Source organism: Lissotriton helveticus, chromosome 12 (genome assembly GCF_964261635.1).
Source record: "Lissotriton helveticus chromosome 12, aLisHel1.1, whole genome shotgun sequence".
NCBI lineage: Eukaryota > Metazoa > Chordata > Amphibia > Caudata > Salamandridae > Lissotriton > Lissotriton helveticus.
Genome location: NC_136073.1, coordinates 641,051,665 through 641,074,295, shown reverse-complemented (window position 1 = coordinate 641,074,295; position 22,631 = coordinate 641,051,665). Strand labels below are relative to the sequence as shown.

General features: G+C 44.0%; 1 protein-coding gene across 3 annotated transcripts in view; it reads left to right on the top strand.

The window, feature by feature from the left end:
• KCTD19 (potassium channel tetramerization domain containing 19) overlaps positions 1-22,631 on the top strand; it is a 2,598,446-nt gene that overhangs the window by 831,305 nt on the left and 1,744,510 nt on the right. For all 3 annotated transcript variants that reach the window (XM_078669086.1, XM_078669084.1, XM_078669085.1), the window contains one exon: positions 8,000-8,131. In XM_078669086.1, coding sequence (XP_078525212.1) covers positions 8,000-8,131 — 132 coding nt within the window. The remainder of the gene's footprint in view (positions 1-7,999; positions 8,132-22,631) is intronic.

The window sequence follows — 22,631 nt, the reverse complement described above, 5'->3', positions numbered from 1 at the left end:
TACTTTCTCTTCAACTAAGTATACCATTGTTCTATTCCTATGACAACTATCTCTAGCAACTGTATTGAGACCACATCGATTTAAAGGTATTATCTTCTTAGCCTTCTCAGTTTTAGTCCAGCATTGTTTATTTGATACTAAGGGTTATCACAGTGTTTTATTATTTCTCTTAGACACTCGTTTAATGAGTCTTTCTCCCGAAGGTCAGTTGGTCTGGTGACTTGGGCTCAAGTTTCACCACAGTACCTTTTTTCATCTGCACTCGATTTTGTGCATCATCCTCAGGTAAATTATGGAACTACAACATAGTTCTTAGTGCCTTTTCTTTTTCATACTACGTTCTGACCTCTTCATTCACTTGTTTGTGTTCCTCAGATTGATCCTTCAGTTTCATTTTACCCATTATCTACAAGTTGTCTACACATCACGTAGAACTAGCATCTTTTGCAGGTAATTATCCATATACCTGTTTTGTATGTTCTCCATTATTCTGATTTTTCTATGTCCATCATCTTTATGGGTTGGTCTTTATTGCAGAATTGTCCACTTGCGTTTATCCATACTTAATGTTCAGCTTCTGCTCTTTTTTCAATTGGGTACGTTTTATCTCTCCATCTATTAAGGCTCTTGGATATAGATCTCACCTTACATTATTATTTTCGCTAGTGCATGTCTTATCACCAGATTGGGTGTAGAAATGTGGTTATTTCATTCATTCTCATATTCTCTGCACGTTCAGTACTCCACATTTTCACATTCTTTCTCTACTTTTTCATTCGTTCCTTATTCTAAAAATGTTTTTCTTTACCTGGAGTTCACCTCCTTGCATGTAATTGCACAGCCAACATCCCTACATAGCCTCAGTGTACTTTGTTGTCTTATATGTGACTCATGTTTTTTCATTGTACAGAGATCTTTGTGGCTCTTCCTGATGAATGCGTCCTGTACGCCGAAACACGCGTAGAGAAAATTATAAACATCTACTACATCTCAGCCATGTGGTTTATACCACTTAAATATATGTTTTGTCTTTGAAAAACTTAGATTATTTGTTTCATGGTTGTGTCTAAACTGATTACTGTAGTGTATATATTGTTGTATTGTATGTCATGTTATTTATGTTTTTATCATGGATCTTCATGTCAGACTTTTAAATTTAATATGAATAAAATGAGATATTTTTAACTGATTTTTGTAGTACGCTGAGCTTATGTAGATACTATCTCCCCATGTATAGGACTTGATTTTCACATGGTCCCTAGTTGCTTAGGAATGTTACTTCAGTCAGTATTATAGCAACAATTCCATGATCAAAGACACAAAGGTCCGTCTGCCCATCTTAAAAGGGGGGACCCAGGGAGAGCCGTGCGTGAGCCGGTCTCTCCCTGGGTAGGTTCGCGCAAGGGGCTGGCCAGAGACATGTGGCAATTAGGTGGCAAGGGAAAGAGGCTATAATTAGGGCCAGCGTAGTGCGGGAATAGGGCGTAGGCAGCGGGAGGCGGGCGCCAAGCTTGTTTTTCCCCACCCACCCTTCCCTCTTTTTTCACTTTAGGCTCCCTTTTTTATTTTCAGAGTCTTAGGTTCTGTTTTCTTTTTGTAGACTTGCCATGTTAAGACAAGTTAACTTCTTTTTGTAGGCAGGTTTTTAGTGGGGGGTGGGCAGCCTGGAGCGGGTTGGTCCATCCTCAAAGGGCAGTTAAAGGAAAGGAAGGGGTATCTACAGGAAATAGTTGCTTCTGGGTTTATTAGGTTTAACTTGGTGGGGGGTTTACTCTTGGTAAGGATACTTAGTTGAGCTGAAAGAATTTTGGTTTAATAAATAAATAAATAAATATGTTGATCAGATGTTTTGTTTCACACCTGTCTTAATAAAGTGGCCTTTCTTGCTTACTAAGAAGTTGTGGACAGTGAGTTCTTGCGCGAAACGAGGGCTCACCGCAGTACAATCGCAGAATCTCCTCCAACCAGTTCTCGTTCTCCTTGTTGTGGCGTGTTAGAGAACGCAGCAGCCATTACCTAATTAAATACCGGCCATGATGTATGCGCGTAACAAACGTAAAGACCAGATGACTAGCACATGATCTGGTTGGCCAGCAATACAAACATCGGGTGTTAGTTGTAAAGCAGTCGCCATATTGGAAATGTAAAATCATATATCAACAAATCAGGAAACCTGTGTTTAAATGCAAAAAGTAATAGCTTAGTGAATGAAGATTAATCATTACACAAACCAAACTGTTGTGTTTGAAAAAGTTGCGGCCATTGCCTAATTAAATACTGGCTATAATGTAATCGCGTAACAAACGTAAAGACCAGATGACTATCACATTATCTGGTTGGCAATACAAACATCGGGTGTTGGTTGTAAAGTAATCGTCATATTGGAAACGTAAAATCATGCGAATACTAATGCACGGTAACTCGTACTGACTCACTATTCCCTCTTACCATCTGGCCCTGCTCCTGGACTTCATCTGCATCATCGCCTTTTACTCTCCTCCCAGAGCTGTATCTTTGTGGCAAATAGGAAAATAAAGAAAAATAATATGTGAGAGTCTATCTCAGTGGTGGTACTATGTTTTTCAGCTCATATCAGACCTTAACTGCACTGTTTATGTCACTGACTAAGTTTCCCATAATACACCAACTGTGACATATAGATGGAGCAGCTAGATGTATTTGAGTGTGGGTGTGTGGCATGCATTTGGAGAGCAGGCTTTTGGCTGAAATGCTGATATGGTACACATTTCACACATACCAGGGGGTGGTGGAAGTGTTGATGGTCCGGAATCCAACCACTGCCTCTCTCCAGGGTACTCTCCTCCATAGTCTTGGCTGTAGATGGTTCTGAGACATTGCTTAGCCTCCTCCTCCTCCTGTTCCTTGGACTTCACACAGCCGTGCTGCCACTCTCTCCTTGGCCCTGGAGCGCAGGTCGTACCAACTTTTCTTCAGATAATCCAGGGACCTGTCGGCCACACCCAGGGTATTTAGGCACAGCTGCATCTTTCTCCAGATTTTTCTTTTGTCCAACTCTAGGACAGTATGAGATGCCCTCCCAAACACCTGTTTGTGGTTGTTTCAGCATTCTTCTTAGTTTGTCCAGTTCTTTTACTGAGAATTTAGGTTTGCGCAGATGATCTCTTCCTGCCTTCTCACTGTGCTTGCTGGACATTTTGGGTTCTCTATTGGAGCCTTCCTGCAGTGTTGGTCTGTTCTGCTGCACCTTACCAGGTGCTATCAATTCTGATCAGGATCCTTCAGTGACACCATTTCCTGTTTTGAGGTCCTTCTGCTCTTCCAGGAGGTTTTTCTGCTATTTGTTTACCGCCGTAGCTATTTGCATGCCCAAAATGGGCTTTTATTCTGCTTTCGGTTTTTGCTAATGCAAAACAGGATTTTCAGCCGCGGACACTTTTTGCAGGCGCTTTCCGACTTGCAAATAGCCTCCTCGCTAAATTGCAATGCAAGTCCTTTGCGACTCGCAATTTGGCACCCAGTTTAGTACGTACATTGAATTTATCCCACATTGGGAGTCGTACATCTGACCCTTAGACTCTTCAATCACAGAAGTAATGAATAAATACCCGACTGGTACTTCGCTTATTCGGGTGGGAGATTTTAATATTGTTAAATGTATGTATAGTGAGAAACAGGTGTGTGATGTTAAAGAAGGCCGAAGAGAGAATGTTAGCCATTTTAACCATTCAGCATACTGTGAAGCATTGACAAGAATTCTTCAAATGAACAATTTGTCTTTTGCGTCAGATGTAAGTGGCGTTAGCCGCATGAATAATCTGACTGTTGTGAGAGGAAAAGGCAGTATTATTGACCACATTCTTCTCTCTAATGACCTGGTGCCTTTATTAAAAAAATATTAGGTCTACCTGTCGCCATTTAGTGACCACTACCCAATTATCATTAACCACTCTTTCCCACAGCATGCTTCTCCCATTCCTACAACTAATTCCCTTTCAAATTCAAATTACATGCCCAACAGGGGAGTACGAAGAAATGGAAATATGTGGACCCTAACAAAGTGTTTTCAAATTTACAAAACTATGAATCAGACTGAGATCTCATGCTGTCTTACTGATGCAATGGAACCAGTTTTACCAAGCTATGCAAAACGGTCTCTGAAAAACTAATAATGGATAAACTCTGGAAGGATCGCCCCGCCCAATAATGGTTCACCCCAAATGCAAAAATGCTTACAAAACCTTCAAAAAGGTTACAAATGTAAAACCACCAGACCCAGTAGTAGTTACAGCAGCAAGAAGAGATCATAAGAAAGCCATCAAGACTAGAAAGGCCGACATTGGAAAAAAAGCTTGGGACGATTTGCAGTGTGCGGCTGGTCTAAAAGACAAAAGGGCCTTTTCAGAAATACTGAATTAGCCCTTTTTTCTGACAAAACCTCATCATCGATAAAATGCCATATATTTGAACAAGAACGGGTTCAGCACGTTATGCAAATTTTCAATCCAAACAGCAGTGAAATAACTATCCTGAGACCAGCTGTTCCCCTGTTCCAACTTCGGCCCTCTTAGAGTTTAGTGAGTCAATCACAGTTGGTTAAGTGCATAGGGCCATCCTGCGATTTGTGACAGGTAGGGCCCCGAGACCAGACTAGGTCCTATCTGAGCTTTTTAAATCCAATTGAAACTTTTAGGCTCCCTTTGTCACGAACATCTTCAGAGCTGCAGTCAATGGGGGCTTGGTAGAGACATGGAAGAACTCCGTAATATTTCCCATCTTTAAAAAAGGAGCGAGAAACTCCCCCTTAACTCCTTCACTGCGAGGGTAATTCCCCCACTGTGTTGGGGGGCGCGCACAGTACCCCGGTGCTCGTGACAAGCTCAGCTCATCACGCAGCACAGTGGCACTATGCTCATGACGAGCTGGGCTCGTCACGGCCACACCCGTTTCCTCGGAACACTAAGCACAACGGGGGAATTAGCCCTACGTGCGAGCATTGCGGCCGATATGACAAGCTCAGCTTGTTATGACAAGCTCAGCTCGTCATGAGCACACGGCCACCGTGCCTCATGACGAGCTCAGCACACATGAGGTTAAATTACAGGCCCACTTCAGTGCTTGATGCCTCAGGCAAAATATTCAGAAGGGTAATTCTGGCAAAGTTGGAAGCCTTGGCAGAAGAAGAATCTTTTTTCTCAGAAGCCCTACATGGGTTCCATCCGAGCTTGGGCACCACGGAGCAAGCCCTAACGGCCACATGCATCATTGTAGGATTTTGCATTTCCTAAATTGCGAAAATTAAGGAATCGCAATTTAGGAATTGCAAAATCCTATGCATCAAGAAATCCTAAAAGTTTTTAGGATTTCTTAATTTTCGGTATTTGCGATTCCTTAATTGCGAATCGCAATTAAGGAATGGCATTACATTGATTCGGAATCAATGCCTTTTTGCACTTTTTTATTTTGTGAATCCCATTTTTTTGATGCATTGCAAGGGTGCTGAGGGGGGTCCAAAGGACCCCCCATGCACCCTTGAAATGTATTTTATAGTGCAAGTTTCACACACACATGTCCAAAGGACATGTGTGTGTGTAACATGTCACTTTCAAAAATGCATTTTTGAGCTTTTTTCCAAAATTTCGCAAATTAACACGAGGGTCAACCTCGTGTTAATTTGCACTTCCTATTTCCTAATTTGCATTTTTTTTTTAATTCATGCATTGCATTTAAGGAATCGCACAAATGCGATTCCTTAAATGCAATCGCATTTTTAAGAAATGCAAAAAATAGCGAGTTTTCCTAAATGATTTCATGCATCCCAAAAAGTGATTTTGGAATCGCAAACGGCCGATTTTTCCAAATAGCACCGTTTGCGACTCCAAAACCACTTGATGCATGTGGGTGTAAATCTGTCCCTGATCTTAGGTAAATATGTTTAGGCCAGGAGAGGAGTCATACTTATAGCCTTTATGGACCTCTCCTGGGCCTTCGATCTAGTGGACAGATATACCCTATGGGTTATCAAGGGAAGAGCAGAGTTAGACCTGGTCATATTGCATGTTTTAAAAAGCCTTCACAGCAATACTTACATGCAGGTATGTTGTACCCAAAAAGGAGATCTCACGCCCTCTATTCCAGTCAGGTGGGGTATCAAACAGGGTTATATATTGGCCTTTCTTATTTTGATTTTATATTGATGCCCTGAATAGTTTTCTAACTTTGTGAACACTAAATGTCCCCAAAATTGGTTCATGCCTAGTCCCTGTGCTTTTGTACCCAGACAACGCAGTTTTAATATCCCCCACAGCTTATGAGCACTTTAGATGGTTTTATTAACTTTATGCAGGAACTGAAGCTGAAGGTTAACCATTCTAAATCCTATATTATGGTCTCTAGCTCAATTAATACCAGGTCGAAAACATTTTTATTTGGGAGACTGCAATATTAGATACAGAAAATGTTAGTTCGCTGGGTATTTTATTCACTGACATCATAAAGTGGGAAAGATTATTAACCTAGAGGGCTCAGTCCATGGAGCTATTGTACAAATCAGTTTTTAGGTTTGCAAAGAAACCAGGACATAAGCCCCCAAAGGAAATGACCATGGTTTTTAAAAGTAAAGCCTCACTATCGGCACATATGAGGTTGGCGTTTGGGGTTACTCCGCAGCTAAATGATGGTGGGGAATAAAGTTTTAAATAGGCTACTGGGAATTCCAAATTCTACTCCAAGCTTCCTAGCACTCAATGAATTGGGGGTAAGCTAAATTTGGCCCACTCCTGTGTTGGATTTTTCATGCAGAATAGTGGAGGACTGTCTAGTGCAAAATAAGTGGACAGCTATGTCATGGCTTACAAATGTTAAAAACTATTTTCAAGAGATGGGATTGAGTAATCTTTTTGCAAATCCGGGTATTAAAAATGCACACTAAAAGGTCCTGATCAAGAAACCGTTTCTTATTAAAAAAAAGAGGTTGCTAGGATCATGCAAGTACTTGATATGGTGACCATTCAACATATGCCCCGCTCTCAACCACCCAAGACACAGAGCCAAACTTAACATGGATAAACTCCGGTTTTATCTCACATGATTAAGAGTGAACATAGTTAATTATTTAGTGACCTTCCCTATTGTTGGTACCTGGTTTGCGTCATTACTGGGTTGTCTATGCGATGGGAGGTCACTTCAGTCAAACTAAGCATTTTATGCAATTTTGCACCTTGTACACCTTTTTCAGAAAAATGTTTGCCCTGCCCCATACTCAGCAGAGGATCTTTTAATACTCATTATGAGGGTTTGCAATATTCAAAGTGTCTTGAGTCTCCTTTGATATGTTTTGAGTTCTGAATTATATTACTCAAGCAATGAAATCAAAGAAGAAATATCCATTGTGATCTATGTTTTTGACTTTGATGCAGGTTCCTTTTAATTGCTTAGTATATATTTGGTTGGCATGAAGGGATTTCTATAGATAATGTGAAATTTTTGTACGATCAACTCTGTAGGGCTATTTGTATTAATTCAACCTACGATTTCAATGAGTAAACATTTTAGCTTAAATTTGATTCCATTGCGTTTTATATTGAAATGTGAAATCTCTGTCCATGTTTTTTATTGTGCTTTTATGGTCAAGATTAACAGAATAAAGATACATATGATATTATGGCCTACTTCCATTACTATCTCATGCTACTCAATATCTTTGAATGCCTGGTACAGTTAGGTATATTAATGTATGTGAGAAATGCATACTAGGGCATTGAACTGTCAAGAATTTCTCTAACCCACCTAAATAATTTTTTGATGAATTTACGATGGAGATTCTGTTCATGCAAAATATTTCTTGAACTTCTATAAGTTGGGAAATTCATACACACTATTAAGTAAGTACTGATTAAGAAAATACTGACACAAATTTCATCAATCATAAACCACAAGACATTATCATTTCTAGAATATGTTGTGACTAAATAGAGAAAGTTACTAAACTTTTCATATTTCTTTGTTTGATTTTTTCAAGCTAATTTTCTTAATTCTGGGAAGATATTACTACCAGACGACTTCTCTGGTATGGACATGTTGGAATTAGAAACAGAGCTTCTCCAAATTCCAGAGCTTACAGAAGTGGTAAAATACCAAAGGAATATACTAGGTAAGACTGACATATGAAGGCCATGCAGTTTGTGAGATAAGTTTGCACAAACTTATGTCGACCAATTTTGATATATGTTTATATTTGTTTTACTCATTAAAAACACGACAACTCAAAATGTTGTTCTTTGGGTAGTCTCTGAATAGTTGTCTTTCTGTGCATGCTTTATCCTTGTGTTTCCCTTTTTCATAAGTGCCCACAATTTTTTTTACATGCTGCAAGTAAGGTCATGCATATATTGTAATATATACATAATGACACTCTTAGATAAAGCTTCCAGTCTGCCCTCTTCAGTATGTGGGTGTGAGGTGGAGGGAAGAAAGACTGTTGGTATGACCTGTGCCTATTTGAATTTCTGCCCTCGCCTCTCAAGGAGAGGGAAAAACTCATGGTAAACCCCTCTTCTGTCCTCCAGGGCCAGCAGAAACACTGTTGGGGCATTTATTGGGTTGGGATATGGCCCAAAGCCTCAACCGCCATCCCCACCCCATTGCATCAAAAACAAATCCTTGGTGGCTAGGGGGTTACTGACTCAACACCCCGCCCCATTTGGCTCCTATGTACTGACAGACTGTTGGGGCTTAAGGGGAAACCTATTTTGTTTAAAATAATAAGGCCCTGCGCTCCCAAATAACCAACTTTATTACTGGGCGGCGCAATTAAAAGTAATCAACCAGTGGTTGCATGCTCCGCAGTCCGACCCAGCACTTAAGGCAGACAGGGAATTGCTGGGCACAAAAGGAATGCTATCTCCCCTCTACGATAAAAGACTGACCGCAGCCCTCATCAGACCTTTACAGCACACCATGATCATTTGGCACGCCGCCCAGGCCAAACTGGGCTGGCGTGGGACTCTAACCCAGTTTACGCCATTGTGTCTGAACTTGGGTGGCAGAGTGGGCTAAAGAACGGTGATGGATCAAACCCAGATCTTTTGACTGGGTGTGAGTGTTTGATTGGTTCAGATGCTCCTTCCATCACCACCCCCTTTTGTACTGTTGTGGGATATAAAGCGCTTAGGTAGTCTCAGAAATAGTAAGGGCTTTGATAAATGGGACGATATTGGTATTTGTAACAAAAGCGTAGACACTTTCCAAACACAGCATGTGCTAACACGCTGTGTTTGGAAACTGTCTACGCTGTCTAGGCTTTTGTTACTAAAGCGCGGGGCAGACTCTGGCCTTTTGCTTAAGTATTGCTGTTAATTGGAGCCCGTGAAGGGGCTCTGATTAACAGCAATACTTAAACAAAAGGCCAGAGTCAGCCCCGCGCTCCCACATAGCCGCAAGCGCCACAAGCCCTCCCCCGCCTCCTTACCTGCACTCCTCACACCCGCTCCGCCGCATTCCAGCCGCTCGCATCTTTCAAAGCGGCCGGCGGTGCGACGTCCTGCCTATGTGCGCGCTCCACGCGAGGTGGTGCGCGCTGAGGTCAGGAGCGGTGCACGCGTGCGCGTGCCCTAGAGGGAACGGTGCTCATGATATAGGCGAGTTTGAGGACTCGGAATGGCAAGAAGCGCTGGCCTCTTCGCAAGAGGTAGGCATATCCTCACGGCTCCGACTGTTGCAGCTTCGAATTCGAATAGACTGAGGCGGATGCCCTGACTACTTGCCGCTTGGTTCATAGACAGACTGCTGGTGGTGCTGTCTTCAACTGCGAGCATAACCACGGAGCATCCCGTGATGGTTTAACCATTGGGAGCGTGTTTCGAATATACGAGTATAAGATCGATTGATCTCAAATCCGGAGACTTATTGCTGTCGGTTTCCTTGACCCAGGGCGACTATCGTCTATTCACGACATAATTTGGAAGAAGACGGTTGGTTTTATAACCTTTATTAAGATAACGATACAGTGAAATCGTAGTGAATACTTGGACCTTGGAGGTTAGCTTAAACCCCAGATGAGATTTTGGGTGTTCATGTGGGATTCAAAATAGTATATCCTGAAGAAAGTGTTGGCTTTTTAATCATCAGCCCACCAAAACGCATTGATGCTTACTTGAGAGGGAATACGTTAAGTTTGTGAAGCAACAACTCTGATTGTAAAAATAACTAGTTCTACAAAAGCAATAAATGTGTTAGAGTCTGATTGCTGTTAGGCTTTTGTATTTTCCTCATTTCAATAGGAATTATTTATTCCTTATCGTTGTTTCCCATTTGTGTTTCCTATTGTTTTTTATTGTATACAAGTGCAATTTTTATATGTATTATCTTTATTGATCTATTGTGTACTGAGGTTTTTAATATCTGCTTAAATAAAAAAAAAATTATGGTTACTTTTACATTTCCTCTTTGTTCAATGGTTTGATCTAATGGTGTAGATGTGAGTGCATGTGCTCTTCACAAACTGAGCTCATTCGCTTTGGGGACACGCTCACCTTTCCCTTCCTGCTCTCCAGACCTTCGTTGGCTGCCCTGTTCTCCCTCCCACCGCCGCAACACACCATCTTGCGGCCGCCGGGTGGAGGGAGAACACTACAACTCCCGGGGTCCTCTGCGGCCGCTGCCGCCAATCCTGCGCCCGGAGGCGCTTTAAAACCACGAGAGCCCCGGTGGAGCGGGTGCTCTTCACAAACTGAGCTCATTCGCTTTGGGGACACGCTCACCTTTCCCTTCCTGCTCTCCAGACCTTCGTTGACTGCCCTGTTCTCCCTCCCGCCACCGCAGCACACCATCTTGCGGCCGCAGGGTGGAGGGAGAACACTACAACTCCCGGAGTCCTCCGCGGCCGCTGTCGCCAATCCTGCGCACGGAGGCGCTTTAAAACCACGAGTGCCCACGCGTCGTGGAAACACGTCGCGGGAACGCGCCGGGCGAAGCGCGGGCCAATGGCGGGCCCGTTTAAGCCCGTTCAAGACCGGCCAAGGACGGGACGGGCCACCCATCTAACATCTACACCTGGACATAAAGGTTAGTGTTGCCTATTAAGATGTCTAACTCTCCGGAAGTCAGCCACAGTAGCAGGAAATCAGCGGGAGGCTCTTTATTGGGAACTCTAGATAATTTCCTTATTAGGGTATCAACTGCACTTGCCAAGGATATAGAACTTTCTGAGAAAAGACTATCCTTGGACATATCCTTTGATAAAAGATCATCCCTGGGTCCCTTGGCAGGAGCCAGATCACCGATACATATTCCAACTGACCTACTGGGCACGCTTCCTCCGTCTGGAGTGGAGGCATCCACTTTGTCGCCTCAGTCAGTAACCATCTTAAATATAAGTGATACCTCTCTAATAGAGGGAGTTCCTGCCAGTGATGTAGGGAGAGCCCCATCCCCTAACATTAAAACTCGTTCTGCTGGCCAAGTAAAAGCAGGCCTGGTCCAGCAGAAGGGGGGGATGCAAGTAAAAAGGAAGCGTCCTGGGCCTCAAACACTTGCTGGGGGAAAAAAGCTAAGTCCGGTAAAAATATCACTCCTGCTGACGATCCAGTAGTGACGCCATCATCTTGCCCCACGCAACATGAACAGTTGGATAAAAACGGACAGGGACGTCACCCGGACAATAAGGGGGAGGAGTTACATCTGGACTTGGGCCCTTCCTTTTGGAAAAGACTGGAAGGCACTTTTAAGAAGTTATGTGAACCACTACATGAGCGATTGGACTCTATTGAAAATAGATTGGTGTGTCTCGAACTTTTACTGGTAACATCTCAGAAAAATGCTGGTTCAAGGCACAATGCCCATAATGGTCAGGCAAAAAGTCCTGTAGTCCAGGGTTCTACTTGCCCTAGTAGTGGTGCCGGGAAGGGGCAGGGCGGTAGACCGATCTTAGTTGCTGATAAGGTGCACATTGGTAATCCCCAATCGCCTAAACTGATAGAGGTGGGAAACACAGTACAGCCAAATGGGGTGCCCCAAATTACTCCGGCCCGCACAGTCGCACCCCCATCTAATACTCAAGCAGGGGTTAGAGCGACACCATTGAGCAAAGGGAGTAATCAGGGATATGCACCAAGACGGATGCCAGAAAACAAAACTTTATTAATTTACCCAGGGCTCACAGTGAGGTTCCTTTACCCTACATTGACCTCCCTCCCCAATCAGCCCCTTTCTTGGTAGTTTTGGCAGGGGTCCCACCGGTAGCTCAGGGGAAACGTGAATCACTCCTAGACCTCAAGCATAAGTGTATTTTCTGGCTTAATAAACACCGTCCATTGCCAGCAAATATGCAAGCTAATATCCTGGGAGCTAGGAGAGTTAACTGGATAGGTAGGGGTTGTAAGACGGTGGCAGGGGACTGTATCATTATTAATTTTAAAGACCAGGTATGTGTTAATTACATCTGTAACTGGCCTCATAATGATCAGTCTAATGAGATACAAGCACTACCCTTAGCTTATTTCTATGAACCCCCAACTCCGGTTTCCTTTGAGAGGGATATGTTTTCACAGAGGCTATACCAAATTTCTGCCCATTGGGGAACATAAGGTTGTTCAATAGATTCCAGCCCTTGTCGGGACTGGAGGATTGCGACTGACAGTTTGAACCCCAAAGGCTTATCCCGGACAGTAGAGCTGGGGGCACAAGGGAAGGGGCAGAGATATGGAGAGGGAACGAAGGGAAGGAGGAGGGTGGCCAAAGCTTCATGTGTGATGGTTATATCGAAGACTTTAACCTAGATCGGCCACTGGGAAGGCAGACACATGCATATTTAGGTCCAAGGGATCTCTCTCCACGGGATGGGTTGGCCGTATCATCTGATGGTCCATTATGTCAGACATCTTTTATCTCATGGAACGTGGTGGGACTGGGGTCAAAATTTAACTCGCATGCTTGGGTACAATTTATTGATCACTTTGACATTTGCTTGTTTCAAGAGGTTTGGGCGGTTGAACCAATGTTCAGAGTAGGCTATTTGAATTTTTTTGTTCCCGCTGTCAAAAAATGCCAGGGGCGACCTATGGGGGGATTAGTGATATGGGTTAGACAGTCCTTAAAATGTAACACCAAGCTCCTCCCAGTTGTAAGCAATGATATTCTCGGGGTTAGGTTTAGTTTCCCTGCAAATTTGGAAATTGACATTTATAATGTATATTCTAGAGGGCTTCAAGGTGGCAAGAAATCTGATGTTGTGGCAGAGTTGGATATACTACTGCAGGCTACCTCTCCAAACATATTGCCATTGATTGCAGGGGACTTTAACACCACGTTTGAGCCCCTTGGCTTGGATGATACACATCTAACAGAGGACGAGGATGCTAGGTGGGGAGTTCCTCAACTCAGTACCAAACCCATAAGAAAATGGACTGAGGCCGCAATTCAGTTAAAGAGCCTCTGCATGGGAAACCAGCTGAGGGCTGCCAACGGGCGCACATTGTCTGATAAAATGGGAAAGGAAACTTTCGACAATGGTGCCAGGGCAAGCAACATTGACTATTTACTTGTCCCCCATCGGATGTGGTCTACCCTTTTGGACATGGAGGTGGTGACTCGTATTGAGAGTGACCATAATCCCCTGACTGCATTGTTCTCGGTCTACATAATGGGGATGAGGATTATGGGGGTCTTACCCTTCCAAGTGTGCCCTTGGCTAATGACGAGCGCCACCTTAAGTGGCGTCAAGTGGTAGACCACCAGGAAATCATTGGTAAGATTGAAGGGGACCTGGAATGGGGTACTAGAGGCGATGGAGGAAGTCACTTTGAAAGGGATTTCCCTCAACCTTTTGCTAGAGGCACATAATAGGTTTTTCACTAAATTAAAAACATATTTTTGTAAACTGAGTTCAGGAAATAGAAGAGTTCAAATTAAAAAAGAGCTGGTAGAATGGCTCCTGCCGCCAAGCTAGGGGAGAATTGGGCCAAGCCCTAAAGACCAAAGACATGGGCCTTATAAAATTGGCCCGTAAAAATTATAGGCTTAAGCAACATATAGCTAAAAGGGACTGGGAAGAGTGCATGTGGCACGCAAAGAATCCTAAACTATTTTGGGATATTTTTAAATGGGATAGAGGAGGGCATCATGAAAGCCCCCAAAACAATGTCGACCGAAACTTATGGGTTGACTATTTCCAGCCCCAATTTGACAACAGGGCGATTGGAATCAGTGTGGGAGCATTTGATTATACTTTTTATAAGGAGGCTGCCTTTACACTAGGAGAAGTGGACAGTGCTTTGGACCTAGTCACCGAGGGACGTGCTACTGGCATGGATTGTGCCCCCGCAGATCTATTTCTAAATAATAGAGGGCGATGGTGGTTCTATATTTTATATGTGGCGAACGCCTAAGCCCAAGGGATGGAAGTCCCTAAATTATGGAAGGGGCAGAAATTGTGCCAGTGTACAAAAAAGGGGACAAGTCATTAGCAGGAAATTATAGGCCAATAAGTCTGATTGACTGTATACAAAAGATCATGGGGCGTTTAGTTCTAGGTAGAATCCAGTCCTGGATGGATAATGATAATATCTTGAGTCACCTCCAGGCTGGTTTTCGCCCAAAAACAAGTACCATAAACCAGGTTTTCCGGTTTATTATGTGATATTGGCGCACCGTAATCCTGGAAAAAGGTACCCTGTATGCTGTCTTTGTTGACTTAAGGGCGGCTTTTGACTTGGTCCCACGCAACATATTATGGAAAGTCCTTGCGGGGTTGGGGATGGCACCTGAACTGCTGAGTTTGATTGTCCGCTTACATGAGGGTACGTTCGCTTGGGTTCGATGGGGTTGCCAGGGAGAGGTTACAGGCAAACAGATCCTCATGTTTGCGGACGACACCCTCATCATTTCGAAAACACCTAGCGGGCTCCAGCTCGCACTGAAACGCTTTGAAGACTTTTGCCTGGATAGGGGTTTAGAAATAAATACGACAAAAACTAAGTTTATGGTTCTTACTGGCCGTAAAAACCATGGGTCTGCCAGACCTTTTAGAGGGTCAATATATATGAATGGTTCCCCGCTGGAGAGGATAGATGCCTTTACATACCTGGGGGTTACCCTCCAGAGAGATCTGGGGTGGTCTATCCAATTAGATATCGTAGTGCTAAAACACCGCCAGCAGGCATTCTTTTAAAAAAAAATTCCTCTTCGATAACAAAGCCCATCAGCCCATTGTTGGAGGTATACGGGATGAAGGTGTTAGGTTCGGCACTTTATGGTGCTGAAATTTGGGGATTCGAGGATTTAAGAAAACTGACGCTGGCATAAAATGAATTCCTGCGGAAAGCTACTAGCGTTCCCATAAGTACCCCGTTAATACCATTAATGTGGGATCTTGGAAAAAAGGGGGTGCAAGATCTTGCCTATCTACGGCCATTATTATACTGGTGCCGTTTATGGTCCACTGAAGAATTACGGCACTATGCCCAGGGGCTGAGGGAGATAATGATTATGGATTCAGGCCAGAAAATTCATTGGCTGAAGGCCATTCGGTCTTTACTTTTCAAATTGGGATTGAGGGAACTCTGGGATGACCCGGAACCCGCCATATTCCCCTCCAAACAAATTGTAAAAGAAAAGTATTGGCAGATGGTGATCACAGAAGCAAGGACAAAGGGACTCTCCTCGCACTTAATAGGCCGATTCATGGAAATCAAAGCCCGACCGAAGCTGGAATTATATTGGGACATCATTGGGAAACAGCAAGACCGTAAGCTCTATTTCCAACTGAGAGTAGGTTCCCTTCCAGTAAGGTCTTTTACAGCTAAATGGACAGGTGAAAATGGAAATGATAGATGTCCTAAGTGTGGGGAGGAACAAGAGTCACTAAGTCACTTTCTCTTCTTCTGTCCTTTATAAATGTAATGTAAATGTAAATGTAAATGTAGTATACTTGTAAAGCGCACAGCTGCCCCAGCAACGGGGCGTCCCGGCGCTGTATAACTCTGGGGAACCCGTCCTGGCTTTCCCTGTGGGATGGTCCCTGCTGGGAGTCCCCAAGGGGGAGCCAGGCATCCCCGGAATTGGTGGGGCCGTTGTGGAGATTAGGCAAGCTAATGCCCAGAGTTGCCGAGTGTGATCCCTGATTAGAGTAAGCACCGAAGCGAGAATTATCGAGTCCGCTGACCAAGGTCCACAACCCTGCCGCGTCGGGAATCGAACCCTGGTCCCGGGCCGACTTCTGCTCTCGGGTCTGCTGTCTCTAACCAGTGAGCCACACTACTCCACTTTGTATTCGGCCCCTAGATCGATGTGGATTAAGCCTATATGTAAATCGTTGGGTATCTATAGATACCAAGAGGCTCTAAGAATCCTATGTACTGACCCGACGCCCCTAATTGCTGTTGCAGTGGCTACGTTTTTTAAATGGCTTGGGTAATCCGTATAAAACAAATAGCAGCAGGCATGTGAATATTAAGCTGTTTTTACTTGAAAAGTTTTTGGGGGCTGATTTTATTCCTCCGGACCAAATGTATATTGATGAGTTTGTTTTTAGGATCTATGAAATAATGTAAGAAGATATTCGGCAATAGTCCAATGTAGTTTAATATTTTTTTAAAATAATTATTGTATAACTTTTAATGGAATTTTAATCTAAAATTGTGTATTTTATGTATACTTTTATGACTTAATTGTCGAATAAAGTTTAAGAATTTGGAGTGTATGTGATACATAATCTTACCCAAAGGGGAACTTCTGTCTTGACATTTGTCGTTGTTGGTATCCCTTTTGGCTGTTGGGTCCCTCTCTTTTATTAGAGCAGCTTCGAATTCAACACCATTCATATTACACCAGGCACACCTTACACAGAATAGGTAGAGTGCCACACCCCTTCTGTCTCCGCTGCTGCTGGGATGAGGGTACCTTTTTCCATACACTATGGGAATGCCCCAAAATCAAGGAATAAATGGGCTCGGGTGATGAGAACAATGTCACAGTCGACGGGTGTATCACTAGTGCCAGAGCCCAGACGCTGCCTGTTAAATGTATGGGAACCGAATGACTTAACTCGTCAAGCACAGAGCTGGGCCACACTAGGGATCATGGTTGCTAAGCGGAATGTGGCCCAGAAACGCGGTGGCGGTGGAGGTGCCAACGCTTACCACGTGAGGGAGGGACATGGAGGCGGCTATGTTTACTGAAAGAACGGTGTTCATTAATCGGGGGTGCCCCCAAAAGTGGAGTAAAATCTGGGGAGCATGGAATAGCTTCAGAGGGGACTATGCGAGACACCACTCGAGCAAGACGATGAGAATTCGGACTCGGAAGGATGATGATACACACATAAACTGCAAGTGGGGCGTTGATCATAAGAAAGTTATTCTGGCGAGATGTGATATAAATCTATTGCTTGTGCTTTTATGTACTGTGATACTGTCTTGTGCTGAAATATTAAGTGTACGGTTTAAATACTGCATGATGATTGGAAACAATAACATTTTTCCCCCCAAAAAAATATTAATAATAAGGCCCTTATTTATGAAGAGCTTGCATCGCCAATCCATAAAACATTTTGATGCATTGGTGGCGCAAACATGACTCCATGTTTATAAGCTGACTTATCCGTGAGGATGCATCACTTTTCCTACCCCTGCACCAGTGTCACGAGGAAACTGCTTCGGAATGGACTGCGTCACGTAAGTATTAAAATATGCAATGTAGGTGTCCGTCGTAAATTGCTGCGCAAAAGTGACTCTTGATATTTATGACATTTCACAAAAGTGACGCAGCTGCAGCTTAAGTGGCACAGCTGTGCGGTTACGACAAAATCACTGCACCTGCAAAGCGCATGCGTAGGGAATGACGCATCCATGCAGATATATGAAGAGAGGGGCTTATTTACAAGCCCCTAACCGCTGGTACAACACTTTTTATATTCGAAGAAGTGATGCATCGGTGGCACGAGGGGCTTGTAAATAAGCCCCAGAAGCTGGACAGGACAGTTCTGCAACTTGCACTACAGTATCCAGGTAGTCATTTTGCAGCTGGGAGCCAAACAGATTGCCACCACCATCCACCCCACCACAAACACCCCCCAATTCCCCCCACAAAGGCAAATATTTCTCCAAAGGGGTACTCTGTAAGACCTCAGGGGATAGGAGGTCATCACTCTTTTATCGCCTGAAGGAGCAGTCCATAGTAAACTTGCTAAACCTGATTGTTCCATGGCTAGAAATCACAGCTAACAGGCCTATCAACATACCTCCACAGGCTAAGAGCATGGCGGTGTTACATATGCTGGTGTCGGGCTCATTCTAAACAACAGTTGCCAGAGTGGCTGGAATATCTCAGCCATTCTTCTGCTAATTCCTTCATCATTCAGCTGACACCCCTCTACCTCCTTTCCCCCAGCACCAAGGAACTTCAGATGGAGATAAATCAAGGTTTTTATGATATAGCTGGGTTCTCTTCCAGGGGATGCTCATCAATAGTCATAAGCACTGAATTATCTCCGCCCATAAGCAGGAACCTGGAACATATAGCCTAATACATACATATGTGTAAAATATATAAAAAGAGTACATAGTACTAAATAATTATGCACATATACATGTATAAACTAATAATATGCAGCCCTTACCATATCCAATAGGCTAATAAAGCCATAATTAACTGTCTTCTGCAGAATGAAAATAACTAATAACATATAATGCAAGAAAAGGACCTGAACCTTAGATGCATTCCACAGAAAACAACCTTTTATTTTCACCAAAGAGCAGGTAATAAAAGGCAATTAGCCTAAACAGGCTGCATAAATAAATAACATCCCTGTACAGAAAAGGAGACTGGCACCTCGCCTTTAAGGTCTCAGAGAATCTAAGCACTTTGCCTTTAAGGCCTCCAGGAGAACCCTGCTCCCATCATGACCCACAAGTCACAGTTAGGTCAGTTCTTTTTTCCGGCTCTTTCTGAGAGGAACCTGGAACTTGAGCTCGACTGAATTTGATTGTTTTCAGTCAGTATTTGGTTATTTCTTACTTTTTTCAACAGTTTTGATTGTTGGTGGTATTTTTCAATCTTTTCTGACTAATTGATAGCTATTCTTTAGTCAGTTATGACACCTTTATTTTACACTGTCCTTCCTGTGGGAGGATGATGTCCAAAACAGACCCTCATTCTGTTTGTGTGGTTTGTTTGCCTTCCTCGCATGACATAGAAAAATGTTACCACTGCCTTAAACTTTCCGGAAGGACTCTGAAGGAAAGAGAGAAGATTCGACTTCCGGGGCTTATGGAGAGGGAGAAACGTCATGAAAAGGGCCCAGGAAGTGAGGTTCCTGTGGAAGAAGCAAGTAGACCGACGTCTAGATCTCCACAGTCTATAAGGAGTTCTTTGTCGTCTTCAATGGGGATACAGATTGTTCAAGTAACATCGGAGGGCTCTCCGGTGCGCAAGTCACCTCCTGTTGGCATGTCCCCTAGATGGCTGGAAAGCATCCGTCATTGGATAATGCAGCCCAGAACTGGTGAAAGGCCTCTTGCCCTGGAATGTTCAAGACCATCTGCTAGTAGGTTCTGGATCTCCAGTGAAACAACGTTCACGCTCGAGGGATCGCAGTAAATCTCATTGGTCTCCTACACCAAGGAGGAGACAGAGGTCTCCTACCACAACCACATCAACGAGGTCATCTTACAGAGACTATTCTCCCACGATTTCCTCAACGCCACCTTCCAGGGTATCACCCGTTGATGATCTAGGGACTTTCAGTGAGGTGTTCTGTCAGGGGCCCAAAAAGTTTAATATAACTATGTCTGTACCTCCAGTTACTTTCTCTGTTATATTTGAGACATTACATCATAAGTCTTCGGCGAGACCACTTCTACTTAGGATTAATAGAACCGGCAATGAAGACATTCTTAACACCTGCTACAGTGGGTTCGGGGCCCTAGAGAATTGCAAAGAAATATAAGGCTCCAGATCAGGATCCTTTATTCCTAGGTACTGACCTACCACTGGATTCACTCAAAGTTGCCGCTGCCAGGAAGGCACATTCTGCTACGTCCATTTCATCTCCTCCACCAGAAAAGGACCGCAAGAACATGGACTCCTTGGGACGGAGAATGTGTAATACGGCTGGTTCTGTAATAAGGGTGGCGAGTGTGGCTGATCTGCTGGGTCGCTACGACCGTCATTTATGGGACTCCTTGACGAGATTTGTTGAGAAATTGCCCAAGGAAGATCAGAAAGATTTCTTGGAAATAGTGCAAGAAGGAGGTTTGGTGGCCAATCAGATTATTAGTACGGCTGCTGACTGCGGATTTAGCAGCTCATGGTTATGCCCATGGCATCTGTTCCAGACAGATTCGCCTGGCTCCGCCTCACGGGCCTTAAGCCCGATGCCCAAAGGAAAAATGTCAATTTGCCTTTCAATGGAACAACGCTGTTTGGGTCTCATGCAGACGATGAGATGGCTAAAATGAAGACTGAACTAGATACTCTAAAGGCCGTTGGCTTAGAGAAAAAGAAGGAGTTTCGTCGTCGCTTTCGTCCCTACAACAAGAGGTCTTTTCAACAGTGTGGGCAAACATCGAACTGGTCTTCGCAAAACCAGGGCCAATCTCAACAGAGGTCGCAGTTTCAACAACGCAGGCCTGGGCGTGGCAGAGGTGGTAACAGAGAGCAGTCTACAGTTTCAAAACAGCCTCAGAAACAATGAGACGGAACTTTCTCCAAGGCCGTTGTCCACTCTGGTAGGAGGAAGCATTGCATTATATCTGGACGACTGGAGGCAATTAACAGAAGACAGGTGGGTCATCGACATCGTTCTGAACGGATATCCACTCAAATTCAAAAAACCTCCACCTTCCATAAGTCCAAAAGGTATTTGTCATCAAAACCACAGTCTACTACAAAAGGAAGTGAAACCCCTATTAAACAAAAAAGCCATAGAGAGAGTTCCACTTCCACAGAGAAATAAAGGGTTATACTCTCACTTCTTCCTTGTGCGAAAGAAAGGTCCCAGAGCAGAGTACAGACCTATACTGGATTTGAGATTGTTGAACAGATTCATTCGAAGAGAGAAATTTCAAATGTTAGCACTTCATCAAATCTTCCCTCAACTCCACCAAGGGGACTGGATGTGTTCCATCGATCTAAAGGTTGCATACTTTCATGTTCCAATTTTAAAGAGACATCGCAAGTTTCTAAGATTTCGAGTGTCTGTTCATCATTACCAATATGCAGTGCTTCCGTTCGGGCTGAAGTCAGCTCCCCGAACATTCTCCAAGTGTACGGCGGTGATAGCCACTTTTCTTCAGAAGCAGAGGATTTTCATTTACCCTTACTTGGACGACTAGCTCCTGAAAAGTTCGTCTCCATCTCTGCTGGAGGATCATCTCGCAAGATGTCTTCAACTCCTGCAAAAGTTGGGACTTCAGGTCACTTTCAAGAAGTCCATACTAAACCCAACTCAAAAGATTCACTATCTGGGTTCCTTCCTGGACACAGAAAAAGTAAACGTGTGTCCTTCGGAGGAGAGGTGGTTATCAATTCGAGCAAAATGTTAGTTTCTTCTTCATACAAGTTTCCCGACAGTTCGTCAAGTGTCCTCCCTACTGGGGTCAATGGCGTTGTGCATCTTTATTGTACCAAACGCAAGGTTGCACATACGTCCACTGCAGCAATGTTTAGAAGATCAATGGATGCAGCTGTCTGGGTGCTAGGAGGATCAGATAATCCTTCATCAGGCAGCCAAGGATTCCATCCGATGGTGAATGAAGAGGTCGCACATAATGAAAGGAGTGCCATTTCATCAAGATCCTCCAACTCAGTCTTTGATCACAGATGCCTCTCTCCAGGGTTGGAGTGCTCATATGGGCCCTCTGCAAGTACAAGGTCTATGGTCAGAATCCGAGAGGGGCTACCACATCAATCTGCTAGAACTAAGAGCGGTACATCTAGCTCTCAAGCCCCTGTTTCCATCGTTCAGGTCTCGATCCCTTCTGATTCAAACAGACAATACAACAACAATGTATAATTTAAACAAACAGGGGGGTTCCCGGTCAAGGACTCTCTCCATGGAGGCTCTGACCATATGGCACTGGTTGCTGGCAAGGGACTTGTCGATAGTGGCTGTTCATCTGCCGGGCTCCCTCAATTCTCAGGCGGATTTCCTCAGCAGGGACTTTGTCGAGGCTCACGATTGGGTCCTCAACGACGGAGTCGCAGACAATATTTTTCAGGCATGGGGAACTCCAGACATCGACCTGTTTGCAGACGCGAGAAACGCAAAATGCCCCGTCTTCGCATTCAGGTTTCCCCAGGAGGGATCTCAAGGGAATGGCCTTTTGATAGATTGGTGTCAGAATTTACTGTACACTTTTCCTCCGATCCCATTAATACCAGCAGTGATCAACAAGATGTACAGGACCAACTCCAGGATGATTCTCATTGCCCCGGAGTGGCCTCGCCAGTGGTGGTTTCCAGACCTTCTTCAGTTGTCAGAAGTGCCACACAGGAGATTGCCATGTCGCCCGGATCTTCTGACCAAGCAGGCGGGGAGAGTGTTCCACCCCAACTTGTTCTCCCTTCGGTTGGCAGCATGGCTCCTGAAGTCATCCAGTATGGTCACTTGCAATTAAATCCAGACTGTATGCATATCTTTAAAGAGGCGAAACGTC